Raw genomic sequence first — 19,331 nt, 5'->3', positions numbered from 1 at the left:
CCAATTTATTCCGGGTATCCATGGTTCCCAGAAGCAGCTGGAAATCACAAGTGTGCACAGCTGTTAAGCAATGCCATCGTCCCCCGGCCATGGCAGGGGCTGCAAGCACGGTCGTGAAGAGACTGTGCACCAGGCCTGGACCGGGCGACTCCCCAGCCCTGGGGAGTTGCGAAGCAGCCGTGCCAGTTGCCTTTGTGGGCTGCCTCCTCACTCGAGGCGCGAAGAGCCTGTAAGCCGCCAGAGGCAAGGCCCAGAGAGCCGGTGGGCCGCCCGGGGCGCGCGAGGGGCGGCCCGGCCCCGGTGCATGCTGGGCGCCCAGGGCGAGGGCTGGCGCAGCGCCCCCGCCGGCGCAGCCCCGGTGCCTGCTGGGCCCGGCCGCGGGGACAAGGGTGGCACTGCCCCAGTGCATGCTGGGCAGCCAGGCTGCGCGTGGGAGAAGGTGGGCTGGGGGGACGTTGTACGTGGAGACCAGGTGCATTGTGGGTGGAGCTGGCCACTGCGGGACAGGTGAACGGCGGGTGGCGATCCGCAGGCGGGGCTGAGGAAATCGGACAGGTGCATCATGGGTATCCGCGCGGGGGAGTCTGGGCTGAGAAGCTAATAGGTGTGCGATTACGCCAAGCTGCTTCCCATGATCCTCTACTGGCTCGGAGCCAACCCGGAAGTGGGTGTGACAGGAGGCTGGAGCCCAGCGCTGCTCAGGGCAGGGTCGGCGCGGCTCCCGAGGACAGACGAGGGCAGTGGCGTCGCCGTGTTAATTGAGCATGCGCAGAGCGCGCGCTCCCGTTTATACGCTGCACGGAGCGGAATCGGCAAGAAGTAGAGTCTGACACTACACCTGGGCCTGCCAGTGAGTAGCAGGCGGCTGAGCCAATGGGAGTGTGGAAGCGCGGAAGTCCCGCCCTTGCCAGAGGTGGGGGCATTGTTGTGGGTGACGTCACGGGCGGAGGATGCGGGTGCCCCATTGGCTCGGGTCCCTCCGCCGTGAGCTGGGCTCTTAAAGGGCGACTCGAGGGGAGGCCGGGCCGGCCGGGCGGGCCCATGGCCAGCACCAGCAGCCACCTCGTGAGTACGCGGCGTGCCGGGCCCCTGCGCAGGGGCTGCGTCGGGCCCGGCCGCTCGAGTGGCCCGCGGGTGCCCTCTGGGAGGAGGGGCTAGGCCGCAGCGCCGGGGCCGGCTGGCCCCAGGCCGCGAGGTGCGGGCGCCCCAGCAAGGCGCTCGAGGTTCTTCCGCGGACTCGGTGCGGTTCGCCCCTCACAGCAGCCCCCACGCGGACGGCGCGAGCGGCTCTGGGGGGCGCGAGGGCTCTGGGTGCGATGGGGCTGTGCGGGGCCCTCCCTCAACTTCCGGGCGGGGCGGGGGTCTCGGCGCGGTGGGGCTGGGCGGGGCCCCGTGTCAGGCCTCGCTGGGTGGGGAGCTCTGGGTGCGATGGGCTCTGCGTGAACCCCAGGACAGGGGTGGGGGGGTCTGGGCACGATGGGCTCCGCAGGAACTCTCCCGAGCGGGACCAGAGAGGAATTGAGTGCACTGGGCTCTGTGGGAACCCCGCTGGTCAGGAGCGGGGGGTGTGCGCGTGGGGGGTGTCTGGGTGCGATGGGGTCTGCGGGAATGCTGTGAAACAGTGGCTCTGAACCTTTCCAGGCTACTAGACCCCTTTCAGGAGTCCGATTTGCCTGGTGTACCCCCAAGTTTCACTTCACTAAAAAACTACTTGCTTACAAAATCAGACATAAAAATACAAAACACTGTTATTGAAAAATGCTTGCTTGCTTATTTTTACCATATAATTAGAAAATCAGTCAATTGGAATATAAATATTGTACTTATATTTCAGCGTATAGTATAGAGAGCAGTATAAATAGTCCACTGTCTGTCTGAAATTTTATTTTGTACTGACTTTGCTAGTGCATTTTATGTACTCTGTTGTAAAGCTAGACGAGTTGATGTACTCCCTAGAAGACCGCTGCATACCCCTGGTTGATAACTACTGGTATAAAATACTTGTAATTGCCTTCAACTACTGCACAGTTTTTGTACACGAAAGAGGTTTTTTGTCTTTCTTTGTACAGAGTGAACCTGATTAAGATGGTCATAAGGTTAGGAAACTAAAATTTCCACTTTTCATCCAGAGAAGATGAAAAGCCCATCTTCTATGAATCATTTGGCTCCTCGAGTGTACAACATGTGCCCCCAAACTGAGCTTGTCTCCATAATTTTAATTCTGATGCTGAAAGGAAAACAGCTGCTTTTTTGGGCTTGTGTTTTGGAGGAGCAAAGATTGAACCATGCTGTTGAAAGTAGACTTCTAGTTTCATTATGCTTGGGTGTTAAGGTTGCTTTTAATGGAAACTTCCACTGAAAGGATGTTAGAACTTTCTTGTTCTGGAAGGGACCACCTGTTACTCTGTAACCTGTTTTTTTTTCATTAGCACCAATTGTCTGAACTCAAATCATAGGCCGTGGTAGTGAGGGAGATAGTCGTCGCAGGTGATTGAACTAAAATAAGTCTTTCAGATATAGCTGCTGACTTACATTCTGATTGTGAACACTGATTGATAGAAGGGAAGTAGCTGACTGAAGTGGTTCTTATAGTTTGCATTTATGGGATATGTAGCAAAATTTATTATAGTGCAGTTTTTAAGATTTAATAACTATCAACTTTTATTGCTCAGGGATGTGGAAAAACACCCTGGGAACCCTCAAGCTAGGGGTGATGGCCCAGCCCCATTCCACAACATATCCTCTGCTCCTGTCTCCCTGCTTCTGTGTGCTACATTCAGCTTTTAGATTTTATACATAGTGACTTTTATAAACTTAATCAGCCCAGTGGGAGGTGATGGGGGATGAGAGAGGAAGTGGGGATTCAGCCAGGAAGGGTTTTGGGGGAAGCGTGAAGTGGAAGGGAGAAGAACTCAAGCTTTACTTTTCCCCATGCTGTCCCCACATGGTGTATCTTCACCTCCACGTTTCCCTTCCACTCCAAAGTGGTCCCTCAGCACAACTTCTCTCTGGAACACAGATAGTTTGTCAGTGTAGCTCCTCCTTGGGCCCCTCTCAGTTGAAGCCCACTTTCACTTACATCCCTGTTCCCAACCCATGCTAATTCCCCCGTCTTCCCAGGACCCCCCTTCACAGCACCCTCCTCCTGTGTTTCATCTGTCCCGCAAAGCCCACTGCAGCAGCCATGCTGACCATTCTCACAGATGGAATATGTGCAGAGCAAGGCTGATGCCAGTCAGTGCTCATTTTCACTGAAAATGACATTTCTACCTCCCCCAAAGATGTCTGTGTGTTTTTGTTTATTTATTTAGTAATTGTTAGGGAATCAGATTGACAGTAAGAGAAGACTGATGTCATGAATGAATCTGTGAATTTCTGTAGGCTAACCTTAATATAACTTTCAGGTTATGCCAAATAAAGAAAAATAACGGTTTAATTTTTAAGTTCTTTTGAACTTAAATTTGATAGCACGTGAGATGTTATCAAAGTTTGTGTGAGAAATGTGGCATTTGTGGAAAGGGTGGCTGTTTAGCTATAGGAACCTAAAGAAATGTGAGGAAAACTGGATAATTTTTTTAGAGGTCTATTTTAAAGCATTTCCCCTACAATTAGAGATAATGTTTGGGAAACAACCCCTTCCCCACTTCCAAAAAAATAAAAAAAATTGTCCTCTGAAGAGTTATAGTGCTGATGTTGGAGAATGAATTCAATTATTAAAATGTGAAAGCTATTTTAGTCCTGCTTTAAATACCAATCTCAATACAACCTTAACTACAGTTACTGATAAATAAATGGGATCTCTGTTAACAACAATTAATTAGTAGCTGAAGGTCTGTTCTGTTGCACAAGTGTGATTTGTAAAACCATGTATATAAAAAAAAAAAACACCAATTTATGACTGACCTTGGTAATATTCAGATCAAACAGCTCTCAACCATGCTTGTAGCTGTTTCTATTGCTTTGCACTGACTTAGACATTCTAGGGTTCAGGGTAGTGCTTCAGTTGTGTGTGTAGTTGTGTTGATTTGTATCTGACAAGGTTATGCTGGGAGATTTGTGCAGATGGTGGGTGTCGCCATTAGGCCAAGTAACCCACCATCTGTGCAGTATCCCTCAAACAACCCATGAAATTGGTCCATGCAGATTAGCTGTAGAGTAAGGGTGGTGATCAGTGGTCTAGTACTGGTGACATGGGATACGTGCATGGCTATACGCCACACAGGTATAATTAGTAAAGTCAGAATGTCTGAGAACTTAAAAATTGGATATCAGACCATCAGTCCCACTGATGATTCAACGTGGTGATATTCCGAACAGTGAGCCCTCAGCCATGCTTATGGCTGTTTCTATCGCTTCACATCGACTCTACAGATGTAACTGGCTTCTGAGTGACATACAAAATGATAATCCTGGAATTTTATTATATATGTAAACTGGGGGAAAAAATGATTTTGGTTAATTTTGTGTTAACATAAAAGTGCTTTTGCTGCATAGTTTTTTATTTGGGTATAAGCTATACCAGCAAAAGCACTTTTATATAACCGGGGTGGCCAAACAGCTGCATGTGGCTCGTGAGCCGCACTTTTACAGTTAAAATGCGGCTCACAGAGCACACACCCTCCCCCCCCACTAGTTTCCTCCTACCAGATGGGGAGAGGGGATGGCGGCTAGGGCCTTCTACCCTAAGGAAGGCTGGTGGGGCTAGCAGCTTCAGCCCTGCAGGAGGCACCTGCCAGGGTTTGGGACTTCAGCCCCGCTCTTGCTGAAGCCGCAAGCACCTCCCACGAGGCTAAAGTCCCGAGCCCCATCACCCAGCCGCAAGGTAGAAGCTCTGAGCTCTGGAAGGTGTGCCTGTCTCTCAACTTCTGAAGAGTATCATATGTGGCTCAGAGGATCTGTAAGTTTGGCCGCCCCTGCTATAAAATCTGCATCTACATTAGAAGTGTTTACTAGTATAGCTATCCTGGCAATTTGTTCCTAGTGTAGACTAAGCTCTTGTAATCTTAAATACTTGTAACTGTTTTACATATAAAACTTTTCAGAAAAATGTGAGATTTTTTTTGTTTTTGAGTTCATAGTGTCTGTTTAAAATCCCTCACACTTCATTTATCCGTAGACTGCTTTGTCTGTATCACTGACACATAGGCTGTCAACTTCTTGATTTGGTAAAAAATTTAGAGAAAACTGATCCCAAACCTGCCTAGGGTTGAAAGATGGAGTAAACTCATGAACACTGTTTTCAACATTCTAGGTTTACAAGGTCAGATAAGTAGTTTAATATGGCTAGGTACATATCCATATGTGTTAGAAATAACTGGTCAAAGAGTAGTGATACAGACAGTTGTGTGTGGTGTAGCTTTCAAACTAAATGTGCATCCACCGCATGGTGGGGGTTTTTTTTAAGCAAACCCTATTTTTGAGTGGACATGGAAATTACTTCCCATGTCTTACAAGAAATAACACATTTTCTCACAGTTTTTGTAACTGTGACTGGATCACTGTGCTTGTTCCTCCCTCAACTCTATCTGTATAAGAGACATTGATAAAGTATCCAAAGGAAGTAACAAAAACAGAGTCCATAGGTATTGGGGAGAGATTGCAGGAACTAGATAGTTATGTACCGCTTGGAAGATGTTAGCTCTGTCTAAATACTTAAAAAAAAAATGTAGCACCCTTTTTATTAAACCCACTTAAAGTAATCAAAGGTTTGAAATTTCTACTTTTTTCACCTTAATAACTCAAAACTTTCTTGGAAGGACTTTCTGAATGACTCTAGAACTCATAGGTTTATGACCTCAAAAAAACCATGCAAGTGAGACCTGATTTAAATGTGTTGTGATTGTTTTTCTATACAGACTGTTTAACACAAACACTAAGAAGAAAAGCCCTCTGTTAAGGAGCTTATTCACAGGTATCCTCCACAAAGAACTTCCCTAGTTCTACTCTAGTAAAGTTTTGGTATTTCTGATATTTTGAAAGTTTAAAAACAGGAAACACTTTTTGAGGTGGGAATTTTGTTATTTTATACATAAAAAGCAAAAACAGCACAACCAACTCTGTTTACCTTCACGTTCTCCTCTACATATCTTTTAGGTAAGTAAGCATACTTGAAAAAGCTGAGACCCAATAATTGGGTATGTGCAAAAGAACTGGATAAAACAGCATAATGTAGAGAAATGTTGAAGCTTGTGCTAAAGCCCATTTCAGCCTTACTGACCAATGATTGCTGTAAGCAATAAATGGCTTTGGTGGGGGAAAGACTGAGACTTGCAGCATGGTTAAAAGACTAATACACTTATTTAACAGTATTTTCATATATTCTTTATTGTTAGGCATTGCAAGGATTAACTTGTTTATCACATTCTTTTCCCAAGATTGTATTAAATTTGGTATTAAGATTATAAACAGGAATATAATGTAACAGCAATAGTTTAGATCTGTCACAGTTATTTTGGTTCTTTTCTGGGTTGCATTGGATTGGATCAGTTTATAAAAGATCCAGATGAACAAGAGTGGAAGAAATGTTAGTGACTTATTTATGTATCTAGATAATTGGGTTAGAGGCTGAATACAGGTGCTTGGAGATTCCTGTGGCTTCCTGCTTCAGATCAGTTTGACGGTTATTAAATAATAAAACAGGCCCTTTAAACATTGGCTCTGGCCCCTGAAGGTTCTGGAAACTGAAGTTCTTTGCTTAGTAATGGAAGAGGTTAGAGGGTAAGTAGTTGGTATACATGTTCCTACAAGTTCCCTCGTTAGGAAAAATCTTTACCTGAAATTGAATGTGGAATCCTAGAAATTAACAGAAAATAGCATACCAAGTATCAGAGAGGTAGCCGTGTTAGTCTGTATCCACAAAAATAACGAGGAGTCTGGTGGCACCTTAAAGACTAACAGATTTATTTGGACATAAGCTTTCGTGGGTAAAAAACCCACTTCTCCATGCATCTGAAGAAGTGGGTTTTTTACCCACGAAAGCTTATGCCCAAATAAATCTGTTAGTCTTTAATATGTCATCAGACTCCTTGATGGTTTTTTTAGAAAACAGCATAGCTATCTGTAATGTGGTTCAGTTCAGAAATATGCAGTTGTACTATATGGTTTGGGTTTCATGACTTAAATGTTATTGTACTCTCTTGATAAAGAACTAAGTTAATTTTGGTAGGAACAAAACATCAGTCTTTAAAAATCAGTTTCTTCTAATCTGGCACCACAAGTGCTAATACGCAGTAATCCTAATTGTATGGATATTGCATGACATCACGGAAAGCTTAACTTTAACTCTGAATTTCCTGTTGTTAATGCTTGTTTTTGGAATAATTATTATACTTTGTAATGTGTGTTATCCAATATTACTGATATGTATACTAGTTTTTATCTAGTGTTGGGCATACCATACAAAACATATTCCATGAGCTATATGGATGCAGAAAGATTTAGAGATAGAAAAACTAAAACAAAATGAAGATCCAGACTTGTAAGTAAAGCAGTGATGTTCACATTTCTGTGATGGTGAGTGGATTTCATTTAAGTGCTTTTTAATACCGTTGCTTTCCCCCATCTTCCTACAAAGCTCCCAATTAAATTAATAATAGCAGTATCTGTTGGAAGTGTCTGCTTCAGATTTCCTATTTTCATTAATATTTCTAATCTTCAGGGTTAAAGTGCAATAGCGTCAGAGCCTAAGAAGAAGTTACTAAGGCAATGTGTACACTGCCACTTATGTTGATATAACTTATGTCACTCGGGGGTGTGAACAAGCCATAAGTTATACCAAGCTAAGTGCTGGTTTGGACAGTGCTATCGCCACTCATTGGAGATGGATTAATTAAATTGACAGGAGAACTCTCTCCTGTCATCTTAGAGCGGCTACACTAGAGAGCTTACAGCGGTGCAGCTGCATCAATACAACTGTGCCATTTTAAGCTCTGTAGTAGTGTAGCCATAGCCTTAGTGGAACATGCTCTGGTCACTCTAAGTGATGCTTACTTTATCCCTATATTTTTGATAGGGATTGTGTGGGCTTGTGGCAAAGTGATTTACCACCTGGTGTGCTGCCTTTTAGCTAAGTGCAGCATTGCAGGGTTTTTTCTTTGTAGTCCTGTGACCAGGTCCACTGGTGATCCCTGTTGCCTTGTGACTTGGCCCTACAGCTGGGTCATCTTTGGTCTCACCCCTTTCGGAATGAATCAGGGTTTTCACCCAGTAGTCCCAGGACATCACACAGGCAAACAGCCCTGGTCCAAGGCTAAAGTAGTCCTTGTGGACTCTTGGATCTTCACAGTAGTCTTCCTGGTGAGGTTATAGGGGAACCCAGCCCTTCCATCTACCCTTGGTTCCAGCTCAGAGACCCGTGGAAGAAGTTGATAAGGTGTCTCTGGTCAGATCTCTTGCTGCTGCTGCTTCAGGGTTCCTTCCTGTGTTGGCCCACCTTCCCCTCACGGGGTTTGGATGACTGCTTTGTTCCTTTCTGGGAGCTAAAGATAAGAGGCCTGTCTGCTTCCCTAGCCTGAGTCTTTTGAGCTGAGCTTCTCCCATTTGAAGGCTGCTACTCCAAGATTGGTGTGCCAGGTGCAGCAGGGTGGGACTGCCTGAATCCATAGCTGCTCTTTAACGCATCACAGGGCCCCAACCCAACAAACGCTTCAGTATGTGCTTAACTTTTGGAGCATGTGTGTCGTTTCAGTGAAATCGATGGGCCTGTTCACATAGCACTGCAGGTTATGCAGCCTTGCTGGGCTGGTGCCTGTGAGAATCCATTTTTACCAGTTGCCTATTATGGCATTCTGTACAAATAAAATTTTGAATTTTATTTAAGTAAGGTCCTCAGAGGATCTGTAGTTTGTTTAGAGATTGGCTGAAGGATGACCATTCCATTTAATGACCACTTCTGAGGTTTCAAAATTTTGTTTTCCTAATGCATTGGAACAAAACCAAAATCTTTGAGATAGATAGGTTTATGAAGTGGAATTGTGTTGAAACAGCAGTTTTTAGATCAAAAAGCTCAAGTTTTTATTTTCTCTCCCATCAAAAGTGACCACAGAGCCTTGGATTTCAAAAACTTTCCCAATGAAAACAAACTAGACAAGCCATTTACAACACACACTTTGCTTCTCTACAAAAGAAAAAGGACACTAAACTATCTAAACTACTACATGCCACAAGGGCCACAGCAGTGGTTCCCTTAACGCACCCAGCAATATTGTTAATCTATCCAACTATACTCTCAGCCCAGCAGAAGAATCTGTCCTATCTCGGGTCCTCTCCTTCTGCCCCTCCACCCCCACGAACATGATAAAGTTCTGTGGTGACCTAGAATCCTATTTTCGACGTCTCCGACTCAAGGAATATTTCCAACACACCTCTGAACAACATACTAATCCACAGAGACCTTCCTACCAACACTACAAAAAGAAGGATTCTAGGTGGACTCCTCCTGAAGGTCAAAAAACAGACAGGACTTCTACATAGAATGCTTCCGTCAACGTGCACAGGCTGAAATTGTGGAAAAGCAGCATCACTTGCCCCATAACCTCAGCTGTGCAGAACACAATGCAATCCACAGCCTCAGAAACAACTCTGACATCATATTCAAAAAGGCTGACAAAGGAGGTGCTGTCGTCATCATGAATAGGTCGGAATATGAACAAGAGGCTGCTAGGCAGCTCTCCAACACTACTTTCTACAAGCCATTACCCTCTGATCCCACTGAAGGTTACCAAAAGAAACTACAGCATTTGCTCAAGAAACTCCCTGAAAAAGCACAAGAACAAATCCGCACAGACACACCCCTGGAATCCCAACCTGGGGTATTCTATCTGCTACCCAAGATCCATAAACCTGGAAATCCTGGACGCCCCATCATCTCAGGCATTGGCACCCAGACAGCAGGATTGTCTGGCTATGTAGACTCCCTCCTCAGGCCGTATGCTACCGGCACTCCCAGCTATCTACGAGACACCACTGACTTCCTGAGGAAACTACAATCCATCGGTGATCTTCCTGAAAACACCATCCTAGCCACTATGGATGTAGAAGCCCTTTACACCAACATTCCACACAAAGATGGACTACAAGCTGTCAGGAACAGTATCTCCGATAATGTCACGGCAAATCTGGTGGCTGAACTTTGTGACTTTGTCCTTACCCATAACTATTTCACATTTGGGGACAATGTATACCTTCAAATCAGTGGCACTGCTGTGGGTACCCGCATGACCCCACAGTATGCCAACGTTTTTATGGCTGACTTAGAACAACGCTTCCTCAGCTCTTGTCCCCTAATGCCCCTACTCTACTTGCGCTACATTGATGACATCTTCATCATCTGGACCCATGGAAAAGAAGCCCTTGAGGAATTCCACCATGATTTGAACAATTTCCATCCCACCATCAACCTCAGCCTGGACCAGTTCACACAAGAGATCCACTTCCTGGACACTACAGTGCTAATAAGCGATGGTCACATAAACATCACCCTATACCAGAAACCTACTGACCGCTATGCCTACCTACATGCCTCCAGCTTTCATCCAGACCACACCACACGATCCATTGTCTTCAGCCAAGCTCTACGATACAACCGCATTTGCTCCAACCCCTCAGATAGAGACAAACACCTACACGATATCTATCAAGCATTCTTACAACTACAGTACCCACCTGCTGAAGTGAAGTGACAGAGCCAGAAGAGTACCCAGAAGTCACCTACTACAGGACAGGCCCAACAAAGAAAATAACAGAACGCCACTAGCCATCACCTTCAGCCCCCAACTAAAACCTCTCCAACGCATCATCAAGGATCTACAACCTACCCTGAAGGACGACCCATCACTCTCACAGCTCTTGGGAGACAGGCCAGTCCTTGCTTACAGACAGCCCCCCAATCTGAAGCAAATACTCACCAGCAACCACACAACAAAACCACTAACCCAGGAACCTATCCTTGCAACAAAGCCCATTGCCAACTGTGTCCACATATCTGTTCAGGGGACACCATCATAGGACCTAATCACATCAGCCACACTATCAGAGGCTTGTTCACCCGCACATCTACCAATGTGGTAGATGCCATCATGTCCCAGCAATGCCCCTCTGCCATATACATTGGTCAAACTGGACAGTCTCTACGGAAAAGAATAAATGGACACAAATCAGACGTCAGAATTATAACATTCATAAAGCAGTCAGAGAACACTTCAGTCTCTCTGATCACTCAATTACAGACCTAAAAGTCGCAATATTACAACAAAAAAACTTCAAAACCAGACTCCAATGAGAGACTGCTGAATTGGAATTAATTTGCAAACTGGATACAATTAACTTAAGCTTGAATAGAGACTGGGAGTGGATGGGTCATTACGCAAAGTAAAACTATTTCCCCATGTTTGTTCTCTCTCCCCCCCCCCCCCCGCCATTCCTCAGATGTTCTTGTCAACTGCTGGAAATGGCCCACCTTGATTATCACTACAAAAGGTCTCCCCCCCCCCGTCCCCCTGCTCTCCTGCTGGTATTAGCTCATCTTAAGTGATCACTCTCCTTACAGTGTGTATAAGACCCATTGTTTCATGTTCTCTATGTATATAAATCTCCCCACTGTATTTTCCACTGAATGCCTCCGATGAAGTGAGCTGTAGCTCACGAAAGCTTGTGCTCAGATAAATTTGTTAGTCTCTAAGGTGCCACAAGTACTCCTTTTTCTTTTTGCGAATACAGACTAATACGGCTGCTACTCTGAAATTTGTTGAAACAGATATTTCTGCGGAACATTTTGGTTTCACCTAAATTAATGTTATAGCCAGCTCTGTTGTTCACACTTCTGTTAGCTTCCATTGTGTTGGGAAGTAAGTTCTTGAGTTCTTCAGTGACTGCCATATGGAATTAAACTGTTGATGTACCATCGGCTGATATGGGACTTGACAAGACCACTCAAACACAACTCTATCTTACATAAATACAAACATTCATATAGTTTTCTGTAACCAGAGGCCACTTGCATAAATACTGTTTTTATATGCTTTATGATACAGAGTTCATATCTCAAACATATCAGAATGGATTTTGAATATATTTACTACAGATTGAGGAACTCTATTAAATAACTGAACTTGAACCTTCATTAAACTTATGTCTGAAAACTAGGGTCAGTTAACTTCATCATTCAATTTCATAAACAACATAAAAGAAATGTTAATGAATTAAGGGCAAATAGTTAATTGTGTAGGCTAATAGTTTGGTAAGCCAGATTCCTTTGTTCTGTGAAATGCTTGTCAATTTTATATTGTCATCTTTCTATGTTAATCATTTGTCAGGATTTTCTGCCTTCAGGAAATTGAGAGGTGCCTTCATTTCTAAACTTGACTCCTTGTAATAAGGTGGACTGACTGCTCGATTAGATCAAATTCACATCTTGAAGACATTCTTTCAAAGCAGTCTTTTTTTCATGTTTCCTTCTACCTGGATCCCTGATAAATGTTTGATCCATCAATTTTTGAGCCCTTTACTACACATACAGACAGATGGCTACTATAAAAATCTACCTTCCCTTTTAAGAAAAATCCTAGTTTGTCAAAATGCACTATTCAATATATCAGTTGTTCAGATATTATTTCCTCTCCTAAAGCTATAAATGCTGACAACATGTATTTCATTAGGGCCTTTTGCCTTTGGAATTTGTTCACCATTTGTCTGAAATAACCAGAGTTTGCTGAACTTTAGGGCATTTCCACCCACCCTGCTTTTAGAGATGGGGAGATTGTGAGGGGTCTGTGAGATTGGAATTTAGAGGCTTACATTATGTTTTAAAATTTTGCAGCTACAAGTGTGTTTTGTATCCATTCAAATGCATAATTGAATATTTTGAGTGTCAAGAGTGCCCAGGGCCTGGAACAGATGATTTTTTAGGTAACAGTACGAAACTAAATAAAGCATTGCTGCAGTTTAGCGTTATCACTCATGGTTTTGTGATATTTCTCAGATGTTTAGGTTTACTCATAATCCCAGGATTTCCAGGTCTGCAGTTGTTAATGACATCAGATGGAGTAGAAGAATAATAATAGAGAAATAGGTCTGCATCCGAGAGTGCTAAAGGAATTGGTGGCTGTGATTGCAGAGCCATTGGCCATTATCTTTGAAAACTCGTGGCGAAGGGGGGAAGTCCCAGATGACTGGAAAAAGGCTAATGTAGTGCCAATCTTTTAAAAAGGGAAGAAGGAGGATCCTGGGAACTACAGGCCATTCAGCCTCACCTCAGTCCCCGGAAAAATCATGGAGCAGGTCCTCAAGGAATCAATCCTGAAGCACTTACACGAGAGAAAAGTGATCAGGAACAGTCAGCATGGATTCACCAAGGGAAGGTCATGCCTGACTAATCTAATCGCCTTCTATGATAAGATAACTGGTTCTGTGGATGAAGGGAAAGCAGTGGATGTATTGTTTCTTGACTTTAGCAAAGCTTTTGACACGGTCTCCCACAGTATTCTTGTCAGCAAGTTAAAGAAGTATGGGCTGGATGAATGCACTATAAGGTGGGTAGAAAGTTGGCTAGATTGTCGGGCTCAACGGGTAGTGATCAATGGCTCCATGTCTAGTTGGCAGTCGGTATCAAGTGGAGTGCCCCAAGGGTCGGTCCTGGGGCCGGTTTTGTTCAATATCTTCATAAATGATCTGGAGGATGGTGTGGATTGCACTCTCAGCAAATTTGCAGATGATACTAAACTGGGAGGAGAGGTAGATACGGTGGCAGGTAGGGATAGGATACAGAGGACCCTAGACAAATTGGAGGATTGGGCCAAAAGAAATCTGATGAGGTTCAACAAGGATAAGTGCAGGGTCCTGCACTTGGGACGGAAGAATCCAATGCACCGCTACAGACTAGGGACCGAATGGCTCGGCAGCAGTTCTGCGGAAAAGGACCTAGGGGTGACAGTGGACGAGAAGCTGGATATGAGTCAACAGTGTGCTCTTGTTGCCAAGAAGGCCAATGGCATTTTGGGATGTATAAGTAGGGGCATAGCCAGCAGATGGAGGGACGTGATCGTTCCCCTCTATTCAACATTGGTGAGGCCTCATCTGGAGTCCTGTGTCCAGTTTTGGGCCCCACACTACGAGAAGGATGTGGAAAAATTGGAGAGAGTCCAGCGAAGGGCAACAAAAATGATTAGGGGACTGGAACACATGAGTTATGAGGAGAGGCTGAGGGAACTGGGATTGTTTAGTCTGCAGAAGAGAAGAATGAGGGGGGATTTGATAGCTGCTTTCAACTACCTGAGAGGTGGTTCCAGAGAGGATGGTTCTAGACTATTCTCAGTGGTAGAAGATGACAGGACAAGGAGTAATGGTCTCAAGTTGCAGTGGGGGATGTTTAGGTTGGATATTAGGAAAAACTTTTTCACTAGGAGGGTGGTGAAACACTGGAATACGTTGCCTAGGGAGGTGGTAGAATCTCCTTCCCTAGAAGTTTTTAAGGTCAGGCTTGACAAAGCCCTGGCTGGGATGATTTAGTTAGGGATTGGTCCTGCTTTTGAGCAGGGGGTTGGACTAGATGACCTCCTGAGGTCCCTTCCAACCCTGATATTCTGTGATTCTAAGAATGTTGATAAACTGAAAAGGGTTCAGAAAAGAGCTACAAGAATGATTCAGGATCTGGAAAACAAGCCTTAGAGTGAGACATTTAAACTTAAGTAGATATAACTTCTTATCGGAGAAGGGTAAGAGGTGCTTTGATCATGGTTAAGGCTGCGTGTCCGTCATGGAGTTCAGATTCTGTGACTTTTTGTGTCTGTCTTCTGCAGCAGCCAGTGCTGGCTCAGAGTGGGCCAGTAGCAGCAGTTTGGGTGTAGCAGGGAACTCGGGGCTGGGGCAGGGGGTTGGAGTGTGGGGCAGCGCTTACCTCGGGGGGGGGGGGGAGGGGGCCTTCTCCAGCTCCCATGGGCATATCCCTGCAGTTCCTAAGTGGAAGGGACATGGGGCTCTGCACACTGCCCGCCCCTGCAGCTTCCATTCTGTGGTTCCTGGCCAATGGGAGCTGTGGAGCTGGCGTTTGTGGCAGGAGCAGTGTGCAGAGCCCCCCTGGCTGCCCTTCCCCCTAGGACCTGCGCGGACATGCCGGTTGGAGATGGGTAGGGAGCCTGCCAACCTTCCCTTCCCCCACCACCAGCAGAGGTCCTGGGCTGTGTGCCACCACCCACACCCCCAGCACGGCTGCATGCCCCCGCCCCCACCTCCAGCACCAGCGAGGGTCCCAGACTGCATGCTGCCACCTCCCCTCACACCAGTAGGGGTCCTGGGCCACCCCTTGCAGCACTTCTGGCGCCCCCAGATCACCCCCCTCCCAGGAGCACCCCCGGCCCAAGTTTTAGTGAGGGATATATAGTAAAAGTCATGGATAGGTCTTAGGCCGTGAATTTTTGTTTTCTGCCTGTGACCTGTCCATGACTTCTACTAAAAATACCCGTGACTAAAATGTTGCTTTAATCATGGTCCACAAGTACTTGTATGGAGAAGAGATATCTGATAGACAGCTCTCTGAGAAAAAGCCACAAAGAGAGTTAGAAGCTAAAGCTTCACAAATTCAAACTAGAAAAAGTCAGGGTAACTATTCACTGGAACAACTTATTTAGGGATGGATTCTCCATCACTTGCTGTCTGTACATAAAGACTAAGATTCTTTATAAAAGAGATGCTATAGCTCAAACAGAAATCATGGTCTCTTGATGCAAGAACCACTGGGTGAGGTTCTGTAGCTTGTATTGTGCAGGAGCTCAGACTAGATGATTGTAATGGTCCACTTCTGGCCTTAATAATCTATGAAACAATGCTTTTTGTAGAGAGAATGCAAAGTGGCAATCTTTTTCTACTATTACTATTGGATTAGAAACTCCTCAATTGACTTATTGAATTTTGTTTAAATGGGTAAGTCACTCTCTTGCTTTCACCTGGCTCAACTGCATTGATTATGCTGTAGAGTGTCCCTTAAAAATCTTATCCCTCTTCTAAAGAATGGGTTTCCAAGATCTGGACTGCTCAAGTTAATGCTTAATGAACTTGTAGTATCATAATAATAAATTCACCTTTATTCTTTTTGATTAGCTGTTCTGTAAAATGCCACCCAAGTATTAAATTTCCTAGTTCTTTGAGCACTAAAGGGTGTTTCTTATGTATGTGTTTAGTGGACAGGTTTAAAATATTGTTAGTAAACTAAACTGTGTAAGCCATGAAAGATTTAGCCGAGGACCAAATCACCCTAACCATCCTGTTTAGGTGTGTATGGTGCATTGTGGCTACACATGTTCAGTGTTGCAGGACTGTTAGTTGTTGCCCCATCCTACAAGGCCTGGCAGGGCTCTGCTCTATGGTGTTCATTTGTATTTGTTCACAATCTTAGTTTGTTCCAGCGGATGCTTAGGCTAGTTTTGCTCCTTTGAGCATGTGCTTGGATCCTGATGCAAAACACAGGATTCCTCCTGCTTCACCTCACATTATGCTTAGGTCTCCACAGCATGCTAACTGAGGGGTAAATAATCACAGGATTATGCAAACCATGGTAGTCTAACCTGTAAGAGAATGACCACACATGCTGTACTGTGCTGTCACTCCCTGCATCCTCACTGGTGCTTTATCTGGCTATGACAAGCAGTACAGCTATCTGGGAGCATATCCTAAGATTAATAGTACCACAACTCACTGCATCATTCTTAGCTCATATTTACAGCATCTTGTGGGACAACTTGTCTGCCCACTATGGGGACTGTGGAAAGTTTAATGGAGAGAACACTTAGTAAATTGCTTTGTTTGGCAATAACTATATACCCATAAAAAGGAACTGAAATGCTCTGAAATACAGAATAAAATGAGCCAAAAGAAAACAGTTATAAAATAACTATTCTCTTAATGATCTGTATGGTAAGAAAAAGTGGAGAGAAGAAAGTTCTTTTACAGCATTGCACTTCTGTCTTTACCTAGCTTTAAAAGCTTGAATGAGTCAAGGCTTTGAGATTAGGCTAGTAAGGTGATAAAGGTTCTTACCAAAACCTCAACTTTTGCAAGTTGGACAATAAAAGGGGTGAGTGGTTGTAGGAGAAAGGGAAGTTTTGACATGGAGGATTTTAAATCCATGTAAGAGTTTCACTATATCAGGTGGTTAATGGGCATTATTCTGCTATAACAAACACTGAAGATGCTTGAAGCAGGAGAAACTGCAAGCAGGATGCTGAACAGAGACAGATTTATAGTTCACTTCTGGTCAGGTCAAAGGATAGGTAGATGGTGAGATAGTACACAGGAATTGGTGCAAGGGGGCTTATGGGAAAGGATTGGAGGACCATCGCATCTCAACTGTTCTGATTGTTCATGGCTGCATGTTTTCACTGCTGTTATCTCAGGATAACCGTACATGTTAATAGCTACCACAGGATTTGCCTTATAGCTCATGGTGTGCTGCCTGTCTCACCACGTGGCACTGATAGTTATGTGGATGTGTGAACATGGAATGTGTGAAGGGGAAAACCCACAGCTGAGCCAGAGTTAATTCTGCAGTGATGGCATCTGCACCGTCATGGGAGTCACCAGTGTCCCAGCCAATCGCTGTCAGGCTCTGGACCTGGATGCCTGGACTGATAAGCACCACCACCATTGAGTGGCTCTGCTCCAGGAAGTAAGGAGCATGGCTTGATTTAGTTATTTTTAGTTACTATTGCCATAAGTTTTTTTTTTTTTCTGTTTTGTACTTAAGTAAGTTTCCTTTTCTTGGATTTTCCCTGTAAGTGTCAGATGGGATTGGTCTGGGCCCATATACATGGGGAGGACATCCGTCTTGAGCCCAGGTGAATGGCTTAACAAGTCCTTTCTTCTTCTGGAACATATTGAGGTCCCCAATGGTTGTATTGCTCCACAGCGCAGGGTGTGGTGATGGGGAGGTATTAAATCGCCTTGGGGAGGTATGTGCATTTGCCTTGTGGTAATGGGGACCAAGATGGTAGCCTTGCTGTGCCTCTATTAATTGATCCCTTTCTGTGTTCTCTTTCAGATATAAGTAGTGTAGAAGATGATTCTGAGGAAGCTTTTGAATTTGTGGCAACTCCCAGTGAAGTCCATGTGCTTTGGGAAGGAGTTGTCTGTGTTTGTCTGTAACCTTAGATCTTTCACCTTTTGTATTTTGCAAGTGAATACCTGTGGGATGAAAAAGTTAGAATGTTTCACTTATAAATAATGATGATAAAGTTTTTTTTTTTTTTCACTTCATTTGCATCCATTGGGTGTAGGGATTAGAGTGTGGGGGATGGAAGTGACCAGATAGAATGAAGAACAGCAAAAGTACCTCTCAGGCCTACCCTCACTAGGAGTTTGGGGGCTTTGGAGCATTTGATTTCTGTTGAATATTACTTCAGCTATTGCTAGGCCTATAATCTGGTAGGTTAGTGTCTTAACACATGACAGAACCAATGATCTGATCTGTCACAGCTGCCACTGAAATAGCATTCAGGAGAATTGTGGGATTGTACTGGGAGGGACTGCATGGGTTTGTTTGGTTTTTTTTGGTTTTTTTTTTCAGTATAGGATTATTTTGGTATATTTTAGCTCACTCTGAATGTCTTTATCATGCATTAAACTCAGTTGCATAATAAAAAACAGATTGCTTTTCACCCCAAACCAGAAAATAACTAATCAACAAAAACAAATACCCCTCCTCATCCTGAAATGGTATCCTTATCAGACCTTTCCCTTCCCAAGTGCATGGATAAATAGATGGGGCCTTACATTGTGCCCTGACAGTCAACAGATTGGACAAAGTAGAGGAGAAAAGCTCCAAAGTTTGAGTACACCTTATGGGGAAAGATCTACCAGCAGCTTCTCTTTTTTGTATTGACAGGACTTCAGCTCAAGTACGTGTGCTGATGTTGTGGTGGAAACATGGCAGAGGGAGAAGAGCAGTCTCAAGTAGGCAAATCCCAAAATGTTTAGGATTGAATAGGTCCAAAACAGTACCTTAAACTCCACCTGGAAATGAAAAGGCAGCCAATGCAGATGCCAGAGCACTGATGTTCTGGGCTCCAAGTGAGCCACACTGCTTGGTAAACAAGCTGCCATGTTCTACACAGCTTCAGTTTCTGGGTTCATTTAACAAATTCATATATTCTATAGCCAGAAAGGACAAATCGTTTTTCATTCTGACCTGCATAACACAGGCAATAAAATTTCATCTGTAAATCATGTAAGCATAGTGATTTGTGGTTTAACTAAAGCATAATCCTGTTGTGCCTTTGTTATATTAGAGCCCTGTACTATCAAATATATTCTTGTGAAGGTACATAGGTTATGATTTATAACCTTGT

General features: G+C 44.4%; 1 protein-coding gene across 2 annotated transcripts in view; it reads left to right on the top strand.

Annotated features, from left to right (window-relative positions):
* Window positions 1-556: 556 nt before the first annotated feature.
* PDPK1 (3-phosphoinositide dependent protein kinase 1) overlaps window positions 557-19,331 on the top strand; it is a 157,759-nt gene continuing 138,984 nt past the window's right edge. The window contains exon 1 of one of the 2 annotated variants that reach the window (XM_074964912.1): window positions 557-850. Coding sequence is in view for 1 of the 2 variants with exons in the window: in XM_074964908.1 (XP_074821009.1) it covers window positions 1,042-1,065 (24 nt within the window). In the remaining variant the exon portion in view is untranslated. Of the gene's footprint in view, window positions 851-925; window positions 1,066-19,331 lie in introns of those variants that run through there. The other variant, XM_074964908.1, reaches the window with a different exon arrangement.

This window comes from Natator depressus, chromosome 10, assembly GCF_965152275.1.
Source record: "Natator depressus isolate rNatDep1 chromosome 10, rNatDep2.hap1, whole genome shotgun sequence".
NCBI lineage: Eukaryota > Metazoa > Chordata > Testudines > Cheloniidae > Natator > Natator depressus.
The sequence above is the reverse complement of the archived record's forward strand: the minus strand, read 5'-3'. Positions and strand labels throughout refer to the sequence as shown.